At 32.4% G+C, this 19,785-nt stretch overlaps 2 protein-coding genes across 5 annotated transcripts; both read right to left on the bottom strand.

The window, feature by feature from the left end:
* Positions 1 to 3,179: 3,179 nt before the first annotated feature.
* LOC110606347 (protein SHI RELATED SEQUENCE 5) lies at positions 3,180 to 5,827 on the bottom strand. Of its 4 annotated transcripts, XM_021745108.2 has the most exons (4): positions 4,585 to 5,827; positions 3,779 to 4,114; positions 3,548 to 3,616; positions 3,180 to 3,448 (listed from the first exon to the last, which is right to left on the bottom strand). In XM_021745108.2, exons 1-3 carry the CDS (start codon positions 5,153 to 5,155, stop codon positions 3,552 to 3,554), a joined length of 972 nt encoding a protein of 323 aa, XP_021600800.2. In that variant the 5' UTR covers positions 5,156 to 5,827; the 3' UTR covers positions 3,180 to 3,448; positions 3,548 to 3,551. The 4 variants fall into 4 exon arrangements, 3 of the variants coding, with proteins under 3 accessions (XP_021600800.2, XP_021600799.2, XP_021600802.2); XR_006349353.1 differs by having other exon boundaries at positions 3,548 to 4,114; positions 4,585 to 5,823; XM_021745107.2 differs by lacking the exon at positions 3,180 to 3,448 and having other exon boundaries at positions 3,458 to 3,616.
* Positions 5,828 to 13,778: 7,951 nt separating this feature from the next.
* Positions 13,779 to 19,341, bottom strand: LOC110606569 (coatomer subunit alpha-1). Its single transcript, XM_021745434.2, has 4 exons — positions 19,080 to 19,341; positions 18,734 to 18,965; positions 17,843 to 18,337; positions 13,779 to 17,105 (listed from the first exon to the last, which is right to left on the bottom strand). The coding sequence occupies exons 2-4, from the start codon at positions 18,939 to 18,941 to the stop codon at positions 14,155 to 14,157; spliced, it is 3,654 nt and encodes a 1,217-aa protein (XP_021601126.1). The 5' UTR covers positions 18,942 to 18,965; positions 19,080 to 19,341; the 3' UTR covers positions 13,779 to 14,154.
* Between the last annotated feature and the right edge of the window lie 444 nt (positions 19,342 to 19,785).

Raw genomic sequence — 19,785 nt, 5'->3', positions numbered from 1 at the left:
AAAAAAAAAAAAACCTTAAACTTGCAATTGTGAACTCTTCCTTTATCGCTGCGCTATCGTATTTGAAGTATAACTCAAATAAAAAGCCTATTTCTAATCTGTGTTAAAATATATATTTAATAAATTTGATTGGTAATTATTAAAATTTTAGATTATTAGACACGAGAAATTTTAGTATTACGTCAATAAATCACTCAATTTCAAAAATTAAGGTTAAATATGAAATCTAATACAATAAAAGAAAAACAGTGAAGAAAACAAATAATTTTATTTTTCACTATATCATGTTGTATTGATGATCAACAAGTTGATTATCATTTTGATAAGAATAAAGAGATTAAGGGATTTGATTTTACAGAAATAGTAAAAATAATGATTTAAAATGTACAATATAGTGCTAATATTGGAAAAGGAAATATATGTTTAAACTAATTGAAAAATTGAATTCTATCTAATAAAAACGAGAATTTTCATTATTATTAACATGATTTGAAAAAAAAAAAAAAGGACAGCTCAGAAGACGTTTAAATGGAAGCGAAAAACCTGGAAAGGAAAGATGGAAAAGGAGAGTAGCCTTCACCTTTTTCTTAATTTGTGGGTCTATGTTTTACATATAATAGAAGTAGAAATGTCTCATCAATCACCAAATTAGGTATCCACATTCTCTGAATGCATTTAACTTGGGGATGCCTATCTTGACCACGACTGCAATGGAATCCAATAAAATTACTTCTAACCTATTTTTATATCCTAAACTAAATATATTTTTTTATATAGTAAACAATTCAAATTTTATTAAAAAAATTATTTTCATATACATCAAAAATATTATACTCCATTTTCCATTACTATAGAATTACAAGTAAGAACCATTCTATTAATTATATATTTAAGTTTCTCATTTTCTTAGTATTTTAATTTAATTTAATTATCTATGGTAAGTTTAACCTTTGTTATCAATAAGAAACGATTGATATTTAAATTATATAATTTATAAAAAAACTAGAAATATAAGTTTATTCACCTTAACCTATTCATAACCACAAGCATTTAATTTTTTTATTAAACTTAGTTCAAAATTATAACTACAATCTTAAAAGTAACTAACATATCACTATTGTTAAATCAAAACTCATTGGTTTCAGAAATTTACATTAGAGTCCCAAAATAAAAGTAGACTCAAGTTAAGTGTGGCAATCCTTGAACCTATAAAAATTTATTTTTAAATAAAATAAATCATACTAAATGGAAAATTATTTTAGTGCAATTAATAATAATAATAATAATAACAATGCACTGTAAGTTCATATGATCTAATCAATGCACGGAAAACACATGCATGCTTGAGGAGGAAAGTCAAGCACACACCTCAAGTAATAAAAATGCGTTTGCCAATTCAAGTCCGTCTGGCAAGCATGCAATGCAATGCAATGCAAGTTTGAAGTTTGAATTGAAACAGATTAAAAGACCACTTTTATTTCTATTGCAATAGAACTTGCATTACAGCATTTACATGCGCTTGAGACGAAGACCAAGTCATGATCAAATGAACACCATCTACCTGACACGCATTCTTATATATGACTCAACTGTATCTTCATTCGCAGCTGTAAGCTGTTTGAATATCATGTTTTATAAAAACTGTCAATAAACCATTCCGAACCGAACATACAAGATTTGGGCTCTTGAGTCTTCTGATTTAAGACATTTTGATGTCATATCGAAAAAGAAAAATTCAGTTTAAATGTTCAAATTTATAAGTGAATATTAATAGTCTAATTCCATCTTTCACGCATTCTTCAGCGGCAAAGCCTGAAATAATAAATTATCTTTGAGACCAAAAAGTTTAAATAGTAAAATTTAAATATAATTAGGATTCAAGATATATTTCTCCCTGATATAATATAGGTTATTATATAGAAATCATTCTTGAATCTGATGGATAATGTTCTCCTGCTCAACCATCTTCGCTGCATGCGTAAACGATTGTATGCATTTTGCTTAGTGGCGGTAAGAGAGTTTACAGCTTTTGTTTTTTTTTTTTTTTCGGTTACTTTATATTAGCTCAGCAAGGAAACTAATTATATTTAATGTGTATAAAAAAGTTAAAAAGAAAAATAAATAGACCAAAACTGAATTTGCCATGTCTCATACAACAAAAATAGTCTAGTTGATCAAGAATGTAAACTCTCATTCTCATTCTTTATCGATTAGGGTTTGATTCCGTTAAGAACAATTCAATATCATGAATGAAAGGGCCAAATATACATTCAGAACTTAATCTCTAAAGCTTCATAAACCCTAACCATTGGCTATTTCTCGGTTTTCTTCTGTCAATTTAGTGTCATAAGCAAAAGAAACCTGTGAAACTCATTTCAGTTGCAAGATAAATTAAGCCAAAAATGCATTAGCTAAGAGATGAATTCAACTGCATTTAGATTATTATCATCTAGTAATGTCATTGTCTTTTTCAAATAAACAATGAACGCTCACGCATGGTTGGAAAAGAAATTCGAGACATTTCTACTTCTTGAACAAAGTATAATAAGCAGCAACAATTTTACACAAATATCAAAGATGTCCGGTCAACGGTTCTATAATAATTACTTACAGTAATAATAATTCTGTATAATATCGATAAATCCAACGAAAGATAAATCAAAGAAAACAATCTCATAAGGGAATATTAGAGTATACTTAATTATCTACTATTGTCGAGTGCAGGAGTCTTAATCCACAGGCCAATGAAAGCACATGTGATGTCAGATTAACATAAGTAGGGAAAATTTAAGACCCTTCTGTTTTATATTCTCATGTACCATATACGTAGAAAAGCTACAGAAACAAACAATAGTCCTATTTTATTAGTAGGGTATATAACTTAGTGGCCATATCATTTGCTAATAGCGTTTGCATTTGCATGCATCACATGCATATTCTTGCAGGAGCATTAATCCTTGTGATTCCTCAGCTAATAAGCAAACACACCATTAGGTCACAATTCATGCACGTCTTTTCTGCTAACTACTTGCATATAAGCATCTGTCTTACAGAGACAATGAAAGGGCTTTGGTTTCGCTTTTGAGTTTGGATAATTGACAAACTCTTATGATTTGCAATGAACGAAAGGCTTTTTTCCGAAGGTCGCCATTTATTGTTTTAATATTTTGTGCTCTGACTTGGAAAATATATGCATGTATATATAAAGGGTTTTAAACTCTTTGTTAAATCAAACACGAAACCTAATCCTTCCTATTCCCATTTTAAGCCGGCAAGCAAACTGATAAACGGGAAAAAAAGCAGCTTCGAGTTCATCACCAGCCAGAAAGCAAACTCAAGATCAACCACTTAAGCAATCTTAAATACGAAATTTCTTTTCTTTTTTCTTTTTCTTAAAAATAAAGAAGAGAAAGAAAGCACACACCGCACGCATCCATATGCTCCACAACTACACTTAAAACGAAAAAATGTGTCATCGATAAGCACAAAATACATATATAAACCATGAAAATCTGAATGGAAACTCGAAACAAAATCCAACACCCACATTTCTAATTCCTATGCTCGATCTTACTCCTCTTCAACTTCATTGGGTGCATGTTAAACTTGAAAAAAACTACAAGAATAACCCACAATAACAGTAGATAAAAAACCCAACATTTATAAACTAGGACAAATTGTTGACAAATGAAGGTTTGTTAAGATAATGCAAATACATAGAGCTTAGAGAGACCTTTTTAAACTAGCTAGGACCTTGGGGGTGGGAAGAATTGCGTACCAGCAATAAAAGCATTGAGTGGAGCTGGATATAGAGATGGGTCGAGCAAAGCTCCAGTACCTGGGTTGCTAGCGTTTGTTGTAGTTGCTGCAGGGCTAGTTGTGGCTGCTGTGATGAGATTTAGCTGCTGGACTCCTCCGGAGGAGCTCTCTCCTCCACTGGTGTAACGGCCATCAGGACCTTGATCATAGAGAACTCCCCTGAATACATGACCTCCAATGTTGACAGCCGTTTGATATGCATACTGCTCATCTGGTTCATCCATTGCGCTTACTCTAACGCAACGAAACACTGCTGTGGAATTCACTTCCGGAGGAAAATGCGCAACTTCTAAACCTAATTTGTCTCCAAATTTTAGAGAATCAGTGTGAACCAAGTAAGGGTGCATATACAAATGCAACTATGTATATATATATATATGCAAGTGAAAATAATAAGAAAAAAGAAAAGAATTATTGCAAACTCTTCTGAGTGATCTTTTTTCTTCGTCAGTTTTACTAACGAACAGTGATAAAATAGAAAGAAAAAAGAAAGAAAAAAGAGAAAGAAAAGCATGTGGTGGGTGGCTGACTATGGAGGTGGACTTGATGCTAACACACGCAAATGATACGGTCCATGTTGGGTACTAAGAACTGGGGATTCTAGAAATTCTTCAAGATCTAATCATTTTTCATAAGCACACAACTTTTCTGTAGCATTACAGTTTCTTGAAAATTCCATTGAAAGATTTGTCATTAAGGAAAAAAAAATAAAGAAAAAGAAATAATTCTGGGATGGTTATTTTGGTTTTATAACTACACCTTTACCTGAGGTGGTAGTGGCTAAACGAGTGCAGGCAAGAGAGGAAGCACCACCTTGATTCTCTCTCAGCCTTTTTGGATTCTCTCCTCGAAACTGTAGTTGCTGTTGTTCTTGATTGTGCTGCTGCTGCTGCTGTTCTTGTTGCAAAGCAGCTAGCTGTTGTTGCCTCTCACGCCTTTTAGCAGCAGGGACCCAAGTGCTCTTGACGTGGGTTTGGCACTGAAACCCTCGGCTTTTACAACAAGTTCTACATCTCAAATGGGCACAATCTTTTTTTGCTTGGTTCCCACAATCTTGACAGTTCATTCCTCCTCCTCCTATTCCACCTTGCCTCATCACCGTAAAGCCTGATCTCGACGACTCATCAGAGAAACTTCTTCGACTAGGACCCACTCCAAACGAGGAGTAGCTGTTCATGTTTTGCTGTTGCTGATAATACTGCGGCCATATCTCAAATCCTTTGTTGTAGATCTCCTCGTTTGATCTGTATAAAAAAAGGTTGTTATGTTGGTCTTTCTCTTCCTCTTGTTTACTTGTTGCTCCTTCTCTCCCGCTTAGATAGAACCACCCAGCCATATCTTGCACCCACAAGCTAAAACCAACCCCAATTTAGACCAAAAATCCATAGCAAAACTAAATACCGAGAAGTAGCTATTGAAATCTGCAAGATCAGTGGGCTTTGATTTCTGGGTTTATGTTGGGAGTTGAAAATTGGTGGCTGGGTTTATAACAGAGATTTTTAAGTGAGTGTTCACTGTGAGTCTGTGACTTGATCTTCCTCTTCTTCTTCTCTTTCTTCTGATTCTGACTCTCCCTGAATATCTGATCTTGCTGTTTGGGTTGCTTTTGCAGCTTTTTGAGGTAATTAAGAAAAAAAAAAAGAAATCGAAATTGAAATAATTTTGTTTAGGGTAAGAGACTATAGAAGATGGGTTTCCCTGACTAGGAGAGAGCCAGCTTTCTCCACTTCTCTTTCGTTGTTTAAAGCAATAATGGCACGGAATTAGACTTCTGCAACGCCGCCATGGTAACTGCACCCACTCTCTGCAACACTCTCCTCATTTAAGACAAACCTACTTTCTCCTTCTTCCTCTCTCTCTCTTTTCAATTACTCTCACTCACTGCTTCCAGCTTCTCTCTCCGTGGCGACTTTCTCTGAGAAGTGAGAAGGAGAGAGAGAGATTAATGTTTAAAAATAAAAAATAAAAGAGTGAGGAGAAGGAGGGAAAAAAAAAAAAAGTAAACAATAAAATCTCTCTCTGGGCACTTCTCTACAGTTCTCTTCCAGTTTCAATGAATTTAATCAAAGATGTCTTAAATCCTAGCCGTTTCCGCCTTTATCCTACGGTTCTTATTGTTCACACGTGGCAAAGCACCAGCTTTTCCTTATTCGTCCTTGCACCGGAAAACCCGCTTAGTACTTTTTCTGACCCTTGCCAGTAATTAAGATCGATCTTTCCTTCAATTTTTAATCTCCCTAAGCAATCTACCCAATATAGAACCTCTATCTGCGTGACAGCACTCCACTTTTTATTATCCATCACAGACGCGTCTTTGGCGATAAATATTTAAAATAGTCTCTATAATTTAATAAAATTATTTATTTAATTTATATATTTTTAAAATACATTAATTAGTAATTTTCTGTCAAAATGTTGACCATTTAATCTCTTTTTTAACTGCAATAGTAAACCAATTGTAATTTTAAAATTATAATGAATAAATATTTGAGAAAATGCTGTTAAAAAATATTTATGAGAAAATTAAACAGTTGTCATTTCAAAATTATACAGATTAAATAATTATTTTAAAATCGTATAATTAATTATAAAATACAACGCTTTAGTTTGTCTACATTAGTAACTGCTTAGATAAAAAAATATACTAAATAATTAATATTTTATAGATACGTATACTAAATGATTCATGATTTGAAAATATATTAATTAGATATATTTTTGAAAATACGCATGTTAAGTAATTAATTTTATCAAATTAAATATTTTTATCGTTCTATAATTTTATTTATTTATTATTTAAAATTATTATAATTTTTTATATTATAATTAATATATACATTGATTATTATTATTTTATTTTATTTTATTTTTAAAATAATTTCTCATTAAATATTAATTTTTTAAATAAAAACTAAATAAAATTTTAGTTAAAATATTTTTTTAATTTTTAGATAGTAATTTATTGGTTATTTTTTTGATATACTTTTATTTAGTATATATTTAAAAAATAAAATTTAATATCAATAATAATTTAATAATTAGGCAACATAAGTGATGATATATTAATAAAAAAAACAATGTAAAAATTGTATTATTTTTAACTATGTTAACCTTTGTTAATTTATGTGAAAAATAAATAGTAAATTTATTCTTCTATGATAAAGAGAATAGTAATTTAATCTTAATTTTTTTCAGATTGTCCGTGCGGAACGTCACTGTTGTGTTTAGTTATTTTAGAGACTGTATAGTTAAAATAAAATTCCGCTGATCATTCCATTGGTAATGATTTAAAGATTGACCAACCAATAAATAAATTATTTTGCAAATAATTGAATAATATGAATTGAGAAACGGGTTAATGTTTATAGGTCAACACCTTTGATTTGGAAGCCTAAGCAAGACTATGGGTAAATAAGGAAAATTATTTCAATACATATGTAGCACAGGTAGGGGTGAGGGTGAGCCGTATTCGGTTCAAATCGAAAAAATTGACCGAATCAAATTGATTTAAAAATTTGGTTTGATTTTTTATATATTTCGGTTCGGTTCGGTTTTTAATTTCAAAAATTTTGGTTATTTCGATTCGGTTCGTTTTGATAAAAAAAAACTGAAAAAACCGAACCGAATTGATTAGCGATAATAATATGTTTTTTCAATAATATAGAAAAATTAAATCATATTAAAATTAAAATATTTTAATTAAATTTTAAAATATTAAAAATAAAATGTAAAAAATAAAAAAATTATTAAAAATCGAAACCGATCAAATCGAACCGAATCGAACCGAATCAGACCGGTTCGATTCGGTTTCTGACCAAAATCGGTTCGGTTTTTATAAACATTAAAATTTCAGTTTTCGGTTTATTCGATTTGGTTTAATTTTAAACCGAACCGACCGAATGCTCACCCCTAAGCACAGGAGACTTAAAAGATGAAATTTTAAATTAGACTGTATAATCTAGTTTAAAGAATATTTAAATTTCAATTAAATTCTTAGTAAATTTCTCTTATAATAATAATAATAATAATTTATTTTATTAAATGTGTTATAGTCTATTTTTTATTACTGTACAAAAGAAAATTACAATTCTAATTAATAAATTTAAATAATTGAAATAAACATAAATAAATGAAATTGAAAAAAAATAATATTATTAAATTGGTACTAAGTTTTGATATCCTAAATTAATTTTTAGAAAAAAAAATTATTTTTCAATATTAAAAATAATTCCCAGACAGACTATAAGTGGTTGAATATATATTCTAATAATGGATTGATTGAATAATAAGAAATGCTGTAGTGACAGAGATTTCAAATCATACAGTGTGGCATGAAATTGGTGGTTATGTTATGTCTTCATCTGTGGTATGCCAAATCTCTAATTTTGACATTAATTTATGGTTATTCACTTAATATTCTTTGCCAATTTTGTGGTATACCGTAATTATACTTCCGTGCAAATCACTAGATTTTAATTTAATTAACAATTTTTCTATTTATATCTAATTAATTAATTAATATCAAACTAATGAACTATCTTATATTACGAACCCATTTATTATCTAAATTTTATCCACTTAAATTCATATCTTTTGGTTAATAATTTATTGTAAAGTACTTTTTATTAACAATTTACATTTAACATTTTAATATTGTAAGATGTTTTGATAATAATTATTTAATAAAATAAAAATTAAAACTAAATTATTTATTATTAAAATATATAAATTAAATTATGAATTTTGCTATATTGCATGAACTATACTGTAAAAATAGTAAAAAAATAATAGGAAAATCATAGACGGTGTCATTTGGATGCAAAATATTAGGAGAGAGTAAAAATTGACTTTATAAAAAAATTTGAATATTTAAAAGAACCACGTGTCCATTAATGTGTATAAAATATGGTAAGCAGCTTGACAACTGTGCACTAGAGGACTAATAAAGGAAGAAAACAGGGATCATCGGCGTAGACTTATCCGCAAAACCTTGTATAAGCTTTCTCTATCAAACAATCACGTGAACCGCAGAATGATTACCATCCTCTAATAATTGGATTTTGGTAAATAATTATATAATTCAATGTATAGGGGAGTAGGTACGGAGTCCGGCGGCCTTGCTTGTCCCCGCCGCACACGATCGGTCTCCCCCTCGGCCATCCCAATGTAACATCATCAAACTTCACTTTGATTCCTTTTTCTTTAAAAAAGAAAAGATTTTACTCAAATTTCATTTTAAATTAGTTTGATTCATAATTGATTCGAAGTTAGATTTTTGCTGTTTGAATTGCAGTAAAGAAAAATATAAATTTTAAATAAATTAATTAAATGGTATTAATCCCAACTCTTATTATCTTAGCGTGATTCAAGGTGGAATCAAGCTGCAGTAATGGCCTTTGTTTCTAGAAAAGTATTACATTCACCTTTCGAGGTACGATGATGAATTCTGTGTTCATCACTAAGTCGACAATTTCATATTATTTATAGCTGTAGCTACTTATTTAGGAATAGAAAATGTTTTTTTATGAAAAGTATTCTATATGAAAATTGCACTTCATAAAATTTTTTTTGACAAAATAATTTATTTTTTATTATTTAATTTTAATTTAAAAATTAAAATATATTAATAATTTTATATAGAAATATTAATAAGACTTTAAAATATATAAAAAAATTGATTTAAAAAACATTTTCTTTAAATTTTTTATTAAAAAATATTTTATCTTTACTAACATTCATGAGTGTTTTAAATGTTAAAAAAAATATTTTTAATAAAATAAAAGTTTAATATAAATAGAAAGTAAATAAGCGTTTTAATTAGGTAACTAAGAGTAGTTAACTAGGAATCAAACATATATGATCCAAAGATGTGGCTAACTAGGTTATACACAAAACAAACTCAGCACAAACACTTGCTTGTCGTTTTATCTGAATAAACCTAGGGATTGCTCTGATCGCTTCTCGAGCAATTCGTCTCTTTGCCTTCAAAACAATGGAAAACAAAAAGAAAATCATTCCGAAATATTTTTAAACAAAAAAAAAAAAAAGAGATTGGGACAAATAAGAAATGACAAGGTAACAACTTGAATCGATGTCGTATAATGATTAGCTGTGAGGTATATTTCTTAACAAAATAAATGGGGTCAAATTAAGAATATTATAATTAGGTTTAACTATTTCCCTTAATTACTGTTAAAAATTATAAATAAATTAATTAAAAATTATAAAACAGAATTTTTTAAAACTTGTTTAACTCAAAACCTTAGTACAAGAGGAGAGCCACCTTCTAAAATTTAGTGAAATCGAAAAAACTACAAAATAATTTTTAACGCGGCTAAATTAAAAACCTTTTTCTTTTCTTTTCTTTTTTAATTTTTTATTTTCGGCTGTGAAAAGTAAAATCTACGTTAAATGTTAGAGAGAGAGAGAGAGAGAGAGAGAGAGGGAGTGATGTGTGGGAGTCTCAATAATTGTGTCGCTGTCTTTCACTCTCGAGCCTTGTGCGTTTCTTTCTTTCTTTCTTTCTTTCTTTATTTCATACGGTTGATTCTTCCTCCTTTTACTCTCTGCTGTTCTTTGTTATTGTTCTTGCCTCTGCATTTTCATTCATAGAGCTGCCTGTATGTCCACAGTCTCTCCACTTCAACACCCAGGTTATAAGCTGAACTGAAGTGACCTTCAAGTGTCCATCATCATAATCATCATCATCATCAAAATCTTCTATTCAAATCTCAAATTTTGGACCTCCTTCTATTATCATACCAAATTCTCTTTCGGAAATCAAATCAAATCAAATCCTTCTTTATAAAAAGTTAAAATTAGCCAACTTTTAGTTTTGGCTTAATCACTTGAAATCATCTTAATATTATGCCCTAATTAATCACGATTTTCATGTGTAAATTATGGCATGAGTTGTATTGTTATAACCCATCATACATACATCGGCCAATGATCATTCATGCATCCGACAAAATAATATTATAACTGTGATCTGCCTACATCTTTTATCCGATCCACTTTTTTTTCTTTAAAAAAAAAAAGAAAAATCTCCATTTTTTTCTTGCTCTAAAGGAAAAATGATTGAAGTGCGTGCAAATGGCTGAAAAGTTACTAGAGCAAACATTGACTATTTTGTAAGGAAGGCTTGATTCGTTGTGAAGGAAGAAAGAAGAAAAATGTTGGTTTGTAATTTAAATATGTTCTTTTATGGATTTAATTTATGATATAATTTTAAAAAATTTTCGTTGTGATTTAAATAAAATTATTTATGTGAAAATAAAGTTCAAAGAGTTTTCATCTATTCTAAGTTGTTTTCTTTATTTAATTACAAAATTTCTCTCATATTTTGTCAATAAATAGAAGTTTTCCAGTCACATTAATCTGATATATATATTATCTTTTGCATGATTTCTTGTGTATTCTAACAACTTCAAAATATGTAAATATTCAAGTTTGCAAATTTCATATTCCCCTTATATTTCACAAGAATTAAATTAATTTTCTTATTTAAAATAAAAAAATCATTTTTTCAACTTATAAAATTTTCATATTTAAAAAAATAAAATTATACATAATTTTATAATAATTCATTTAAATTTTTTTATTATAAAATAAATCATATCAAATAGAGAGATTATAAATATTATATTAAATAAGAACCATCTTAAATTTTAAATTTACTGAGTACTAAAATGAAATATATATTTCACATGTGAATGGAAAAATTATTTTTCATAATATATATTAAAATTAAATCACTATTTCATCAAAAAATAAAAATAAAAATTTTTATGAAAAATAATGAAAATAAGACAAGATTTACCATAATGAGAATTATGATATTTAATAGAGGTCTTTCAAAAACCAGGGGAAAAATTAGTGTATAGCAGCAGCTTGTCAATATCTGAGTATTGGCAAGTCTCCTAAAAAGCCGAAACTTCTCATGCCAAGTGAAGGAATGGAAAACTTGGAGGTGTCCTATGGCATTAAAGATTTTTGTAGGGCTAAGGTCCTTCATTCCTTGTAAGGTCCAACATGAGCTTTTCAGGCAACTAAGGTTCTTTATTTTTGTCTAGTTAGGGCAGGGCCATACAAGTAGTTGGCTTTCTTATATGTTTCTTCAAATTTCACTAAGCTTTGTTATTTAACTCTTGTCACTTTGGGGCATATGCATATAGCATACTGTTTGTATAAAGCTCTTCAAAGACATATTCCAAAACACAAACATTATACTACTCTTCTCTGCAAAGTTGTAAGAAATCCTAACCCAACCCCACTTGCCCTAATTAACTCTCCCCAAACAATGGGAGAGTACAAGAGAATCCATATTAATTTATATATGTAAATTAAGTGATTTTTTAAAATTGACAGTCGAATAGAATAAATATTTACTATAATCAATTTACATCTTAATAAACAATTCAGTGTAAATAAAATAATACTTGTATTTATAAAAAAAGAAAAATCAATATAAAAACTATTCATAAAAATACACAATGATAAATCTTTATATATATATATATATTAAAAAACATCAATAAGATTTTTTTTTATTATTATTATATCTGATAGCATTTAAAGCTCATATAAACATGTTTCATCGGAGGAAAAACGAGAGCTCAATTAGAAAAAACTCGAAATCAAACATAATATTATTGGCTACCAAATTACGAGTCGGTGGGCCTTCTAAGGAAAATACATTTTGACGCTACAATTTGCAAGTAGTTAGTGAGCATAGGTGGAGCCCCATGAGGATAGAAGATATAATTAGGGCAAAATAGTGATGGTCCCCACAGATTCCGAATTGGGTATAATATAGAGTGGGTCCAAATGAAGAATAGAGTGGGGGCCCAGTGGGCTTGCATGTGAGGCGACATGATGAGGCGATATAGTTTTTCCTTTGATAGACTGAATTTATAGAGGCGTTAGGTTCCCCTTTAAGCATATTATTGGTGCATTGGCCGTTACATGTATATAATGTCTCAGGAAAGGTTACAGGACTTGGTGTCACGTGCCTACCTTCCACTTTTGACGACCCTATGGACTACCCAAGCAACAAGAGAGTACCTGTTTCATGATATTGAAGGCTTGGGTTCTGGACCCCTTGTCACTCTCCACCAATCCAAAGCTCGTATATTAATTTACTACTGCTACTTGATTTCTTTGTGAAAGGTCTCAAAAGTAAGCAATTGACGTTACAATTTGCTTGGGAGAAAGATACTAACACTTGACCAACAATGATTAAGAGTTGCACTCTCTGCTAATTACGATATTTAGGTCAATTAATACTATATTATAGATGTATTAAAAATGCTTCGTAGATAATGAGTTGGGTGTCCTTTGAAAGTTCAAATCTATCTGCTTAAGCTTTAAAGAAATTTTTGCAAAAAGGAAGCCCTTAAAGTCTAGGCTTAAACTATAGTCTTCCACTATTCCCTTTTGAGGTAGTAACACTTGTCTGAAAAATAGATTTAAGATAACTGGCCACTTCAGTTATTGGCTATGTCTAGGGTTGAATAAGCTGGTTGTTGAAATTTATAGTATAGCCCAGGCCCAGATCTCCCATGAAAAAGAGATGCACAAGTGTTAATGTAGCATTTAAAAAGAGAGGGGCACCTCACTGTCAATAATGTTAAGTTGATAAATAAAAGTGAGTCTGATGAATTTTAATCAAATATTTATTATAAAATTTATGTATTTAAGAGACATTGGATTTGTTTTTATATAAAATGGTAACGAAAATGAAAATGAAGAGTTTGTAGTTAAAAATAAGGTGTTTTTTTTATGCAAAATGCAAGTGGTGATCATTTATTTACTTGGGCATGATGAGCGGCGGAGCTTATATTACTGAATCCTGAGACTCTGAGAGAGAGCATTTACTTGCTGCTAATGGCTTATAAAATTTATCAAAATAACAACTGCAACTCTCAATTCAAGACTCGACTAGGGACAGTTACACGTGCATGCATGAAACCCATTATATATTAGTACTTTCTGATACAAAGAAAGGACAAATAATCCTGCCCAGCTAATTCAAAATTTCAAATAAATACATACTTTGGAATTAGTTTACCATCAGAACCTAAATTCTCCAGCTCACAAGTCATAAAAGTAGCCTAGGCCAAAATTCTCCCGTGGTTTATTACAGTGAAAAATCATAACCGTAACAATACAAATGGCGAAATCCGGCAATAAAACTAAAAAGAAATAGAGCAAACCTTGGTAGAATCCACTCTTGAAATGGAACTAGCAATCCTGCTATTGGAGAAAAGAATAAACAAGCACAAGCAAATTATGTTGCCAACAGTTGAATGCTGCTCCTAATTGCATAGCTCTTTATCTTATCTGGGAAGGAGAACAAAGCAACCCAGATGCATCTGATCCAACTATAGCAAGATCACAAACAGTACAAAGTTGCCCTTCCTGGGATGGAACAAAACGTGAACTGCAGTATGGGCATGATACATCCTTTTGTCCCCTGTATATAGGCACATAAGTTGCCCCACAAACTACAAATGGATTTCTAAAATCATAATTAAGCTGGGATTTGTCTGTCATATTCTTCTCAGCAGCTTGCAAGACTTGGCGTGCAGTTTTAGCTTGACTTTCAATGGTAGGATTGGTTTCCAGCAGTCGCCTAGCAAAGTTAGCAGCTGTGTTGAGATTGCCAGCTTTATAACAAACCGTCATTGCATTCAATAATGCAAGTCTCATGTGTGGTAGTTGAAGGTTACAGTGAGTGAAGTACGCAGCTAGCTCCTGCTGGTGAACTGGATTGCCTTTAATATCCCTCCTCTTGAGCTCCATCTGCAGACCTAGAACATACTCCTTTACAATCACAACTAGTTCCTTCACTTCATCAACCTCCCTCCTTGTCTCAACAACAATCAGAGGAATGGTATGAAGTATACTGAGGAAATGCCGTAAAGCCTCTGTAAATTTTCCTGCAGTTGTGGCTTTGTAGCCTGCCTTAAGCTTCTCTTCCAGCTGGGAGAAATCGAACACAAGAGCTGGTGGATGCCTCACATTAGGGCTGGCAGATTCATTCCATCCTCTCTCAATTGCAAGCTGAATCACAGGGGCCGAAGAGAAAGCACGGAGATAACTATGGCTGCCCATCTGCAAGTCAAGGAATAATGGTCTCAATGGAGCAAAGTTCCTTATTCCAAGCTGCCGGCTCAACAAGCGCATTGCCGTATCAAAATTGCCAGCTGCAGCATGCTCAGCAGCCAGAGATGACTTCTGGATCCAAATTTGATTAACAGGCATACCAGGAGTTGGGGCAACAAATACAGAAGAACGAGAGTTGTTTGCAGTTTTCAGAGTATCATTCTCAGGTGGAAGATCAAGATCCTCAAGATCCCATCCTCCCTCCTCATATTCTTCATGCTCGTCTCCACCCTCCAGTACTATGCTGGTATCTCCATTGGGCATATTTTCAACATCAACAATATCCGAATCATCACCCCAACCAGCATCCGCAGCATCTTCATACTCTTCCTGCACATGTTTGTCTGCATTATCAAGACCACCCCCAAAAATTCCTCTCATGACCCTCAGCAAGGGCCAATCTCCACCACATAAAATTGGACTTGGAGGCATCAAAAGAGATGGTGATTTCCCCTCGGGCAAGGAGGGGACATCATCCCCTAGTTCTGCAGCAAGACGTTCAGCAATATCATGGAGCCCGTGGGTAGCAGCTGTGGTGTATGCAAGGGGGAGATGTCCAGCATTCTCCAATATCTTTACACGTTCCCTAATGTCACCCAAATAAAGAGCGTTATGGAACTGACCCATCACATTATCCTTTACTTCAGCGATTTTTAGCATTTTGGACAACTTATCCATGTTTCCAGTTATAAGATAAAGGAATGACAGCCTCTCAAAATTCTTGGTTCTCTGGTATGCATATTCTACAATGCCTGCATTACCCTGACGAAGAGCCTCCACCCCCAACCTATACCAGTGATCTTTTTCATCAATTTCCTTAGCAGAAGCCACCGCAATCTGGATATTGCCACTCTCTAATGCCAAATTAAAACGTGTCCGCTCATCTTTCACAAAATGAAGGGCAACTTCTGGGAAACCTTTCTGCTGCAAATATGCAATCACTGCCTCCCCACAGAGCTCTGAGCTTCTAATCATGCTCATAACTTGGTCATATCTCTTCCTCAGGAGAGATAATTTGAAAATATATTCAGTCGCATCAATGACAATAGCACAGCTTTTTGCGTCTCGGTCCAGGAAATAAACGGTGTTTCCAGCCACTTTTGTGATGTACAGTGGGACATCAAGAGTCTTGATGATCCCATTGTCACCATTAGGAAGGCAGTACTTCATGTGGTTCAGGGTCGTATATATGAAAACACCATTGTCATCCCAAGCTCCACTCTTTATTCGGATCGTCTCATGAAGAGAACATTGATGCACAAGCTTCTTGTCGGCGATTATAATTGAATGTTTGCTCAGAAGTGCCACACTCTCCATGTCATTTGACCAAACAACATACCTAACAAAAGGAGTTTGGAGCTCCCCAAAAATAAGCCTCTGCTGGATATCAAAAATAAAGACTCTATCCTCTGCTCTGCACAACAAGTTTCCTGTTCCAGCATAAAATATTGCATCAGCAAGAAGAGGTAGGGCAGTTCTCTTGACAATCTCATTTTTAAGGTTCTTCACCAACACTTGGTTGCTGCTCTTTTCCAGCACAGCAAACCTATTTCTAGCCACAAAAACTGCTGACCCTCCAACACCTCTTTTTGCCTCCTGAACAGTCTCACCCCTGCCGCTGCTGCCTTTAGGTATAATGTAAAGTTCATGAGATCCTCCATCCAAATCTGAACAAATCAAAACAGCATTTTCTGTAGGGCTATAAGAAAGCGTTCTTGCTCCTTGATTCAAGCTGGAAGAACCAGGTCTTCGAATTGGCATCACCTGAGCTTCCTTTTGACTTGGGAACTCATAAAATCGCAGAAAACGATCTTTGACATAATACATTGTATTGCCACTCACAGAGAAAGCAGGGCGCTCTCTCTCTAATTTGAAAACAATCATGCCACTATCATGCCCAGCAGCCAAAAGATTCATCACAGGATGTGCTGCAAGAATCCAGAACCGGTCATGCTCCCTTCGAAATGTCTGAAGACCAGTCCGCTTTGTGGCATCCCACACACGAATGCTCCTATCCTCTGAATTGGAAACAATAGCATCCTGTCTTGCATGAAACAGAACACAGGACACATTATTCATGTGCCCCCTCAAAGTGTCCACCTCCCATGCTTTTGTATCTGAAATTAGAAGTGTGAGTACTTAATGTTAGATATTTCAACCCTTCAAGAGTTCAAAAACTATTATAAGCATAAGTTTAGCAAATTAGTAATTCATTTTCTCGGTTGAAATTGTGGGGAAAAAAATTTTATGCTGATATCTTGTTTGATATCAAAATAATATAAAATTTCACAATCAGAGTAGCTGAAGAAGTAAACCTTTGCTTGCCTTGTATACGTGTCTATTCTATATTGATCAACATATTTTGAAACTCCTGTGTTAATTGCTTGCCAAATAACCTCTGGTAAATTGTTTAAATGTCCATCAATCTATAGAGAAAGGTCACATAATCTTCCGCTACATGGTTTTCCCTTATCATGGTTTTACTTTAACATTAGTGGTTCATCCTTATCCAAACAATCAACCCTAGTGAACTTTCGCATAGGAAAGCATGAACTTATTTCTAGGTTTTTAATTGCAAACTTCAAACTTTAAAGTTAAGTGTTTTATTACTGAAAGAGCTCCATTTGGGTAATCAAAAGCCTAATAATTGGTAGCTAGAACTATGATATTACATAAACCATGTTTGCCAATATTCAGCTGTCATTTGAAAAAATATACATATAATATAAGAATAAATATATAAATTTTATACCAGAAAACAGAAACTCGAAAATTAATTTATCTGTTTTTCCTTTATGACACATTAGAGATCAAGAGGCCATGAAAAAACTAAAGAAGGTGAACATAGAAATACCATTCATCCGCCAAATTTTCACTTGCCGATCATCAGCTCCTGAGACAATAAGAGGTAGATTGGGATGGAATGAAGCCCAGTTAACGCCACGGTCATGACCCTCTAGAACATACTTAACGACAACATCAACTCCACCAAAAAAATCTGAGTTCACCTGACTAAACCGTAGGTTCTCATCTGCAGGGGCAACTGATTTCTTCTTCAAGGCACCAATATCCCATACACGGACAGTTTGATCCAAGGATGCCGACACAACCAGATCTTCCTTAGGATGGAAGGAGGCACACATGACATAATGGTTGTGTCCTGTTAATACTGAAATGCAAGTTCGTGATTGCCAATTCCAAATTCTAATAGTCTGGTCATCGCTAGCACTAACAATCCATGGATATTCATCATGGAACTGAACAGTACGGATATAATCAAGGTGCCCAAGAAGGGTAAACAGACACCTATGCAACTTGTAATTCCATACCTTGATCTTGTAATCATCCCCTGCAAAAATTCAGCATCCCCATAAACCAAAACTGTCTTCCTGTAGAATCCCCACATGGCCTATAATACATTCATAATTTTAAGATAAAAACATAGTTTCAAATATTCCAAGCATTGAAAATGGGCCGGCGATAACTTGATTTTTATGAAACCAGAAACAAAAAAAAAAAAAAACAAGACAATCTTATTAATTGGACAGCGCCAGAGAAATGAGCTGCACCAACCAATTCCACAATGAAATGCAACACGTATTTAATTTAAATACCAATCCTAGTACCTTATCCCAAAAAACCAAGCATTACTTACAATATTTCAAGGGGAAGATATTTTAAAACAGTAACGAATACTCGAGACGAATATAGTACTAAGCAATATACGGAAGTGGTGGCATTATACCTCCTGAGACAAAAAGCGGCTGAGACCCGTGAAAATGAACGCCACGGACGGGTCCATCATGCTCATCAAATCGATCAATGAGAGTCCCCATCCTGTAATCCCAAAGCTGGATTACACCACTATGTAGACTGGCCAAGATCCATGGTCTCCTGCTGTGAAAGCTCAGTCCCTTAACTCTATTACTTTTCGTCTCAAATTTCGTCAGCATCTTTCCCCGCTCAATATCCAAAACCTACCAAATAACCAAACATCAAATCATCCGAATCCAAATCGTGCATTGATACCAAAAAAAAAAAAAAACTGAATAAAACAATCGAATTCGTAGCTTTCGGGATATAGAAATTACCTAATTGAAGAAATAGTAATTGAGAGTAAGATCGTCCTGAAATCTAAGAGTGTGAATAGCAGATCAAGAACAAGCCCGCATTGAAGCAAACAAAAATAGACGAGTGAAGAGAATTAGAAGAAAAGAATTTGCCGCGTAGATCTGAACTGTTTGGTGTAAAGAACAGAAACAGGGAGATCTGATGTGAGTCTAACCACCGAGAGAAGCTTTTCTTGTGCTGTCCTCGCTCTAGATTGGATTGGACGCGCCTTTTTTCTGGGTAATTCTTTTAATACTTTTAAATTTTTCATATAGCTTCAAAGTAAAATGATAATAGTATTGAGATTAAAAAAATATTAATAACATTAATAAAAATATAAATTATTTTATTATTTGAAATTCATGATTTCAATATATAAAAAATAATATTTATAATTATAAAAATGAAATTCTTTGTATCAATTCTTTTAAAATTACACCATATAAAATATAATACAATTTAAATGCAATTAAATGTAAAAAGAATTGTAATACTACTCTCTCAATTTTTTAATAAATTAAGGTAATGATTAAAATAAATTAATAAAACTAATATTTTATTAAAATATTCTTTATAAAATGCTAAAAATTATGTAATTTATTAATTATATTAACTAATATTAATAAGTGTAATATTTTTTATAAAAATACTTTAATTTCATAAATAAACACTTAATTGGGAAAAAAA

This window comes from Manihot esculenta, chromosome 18 (genome assembly GCF_001659605.2).
Source record: "Manihot esculenta cultivar AM560-2 chromosome 18, M.esculenta_v8, whole genome shotgun sequence".
Taxonomy (NCBI): domain Eukaryota; kingdom Viridiplantae; phylum Streptophyta; class Magnoliopsida; order Malpighiales; family Euphorbiaceae; genus Manihot; species Manihot esculenta.
The sequence above is the reverse complement of the archived record's forward strand: the minus strand, read 5'-3'. Positions and strand labels throughout refer to the sequence as shown.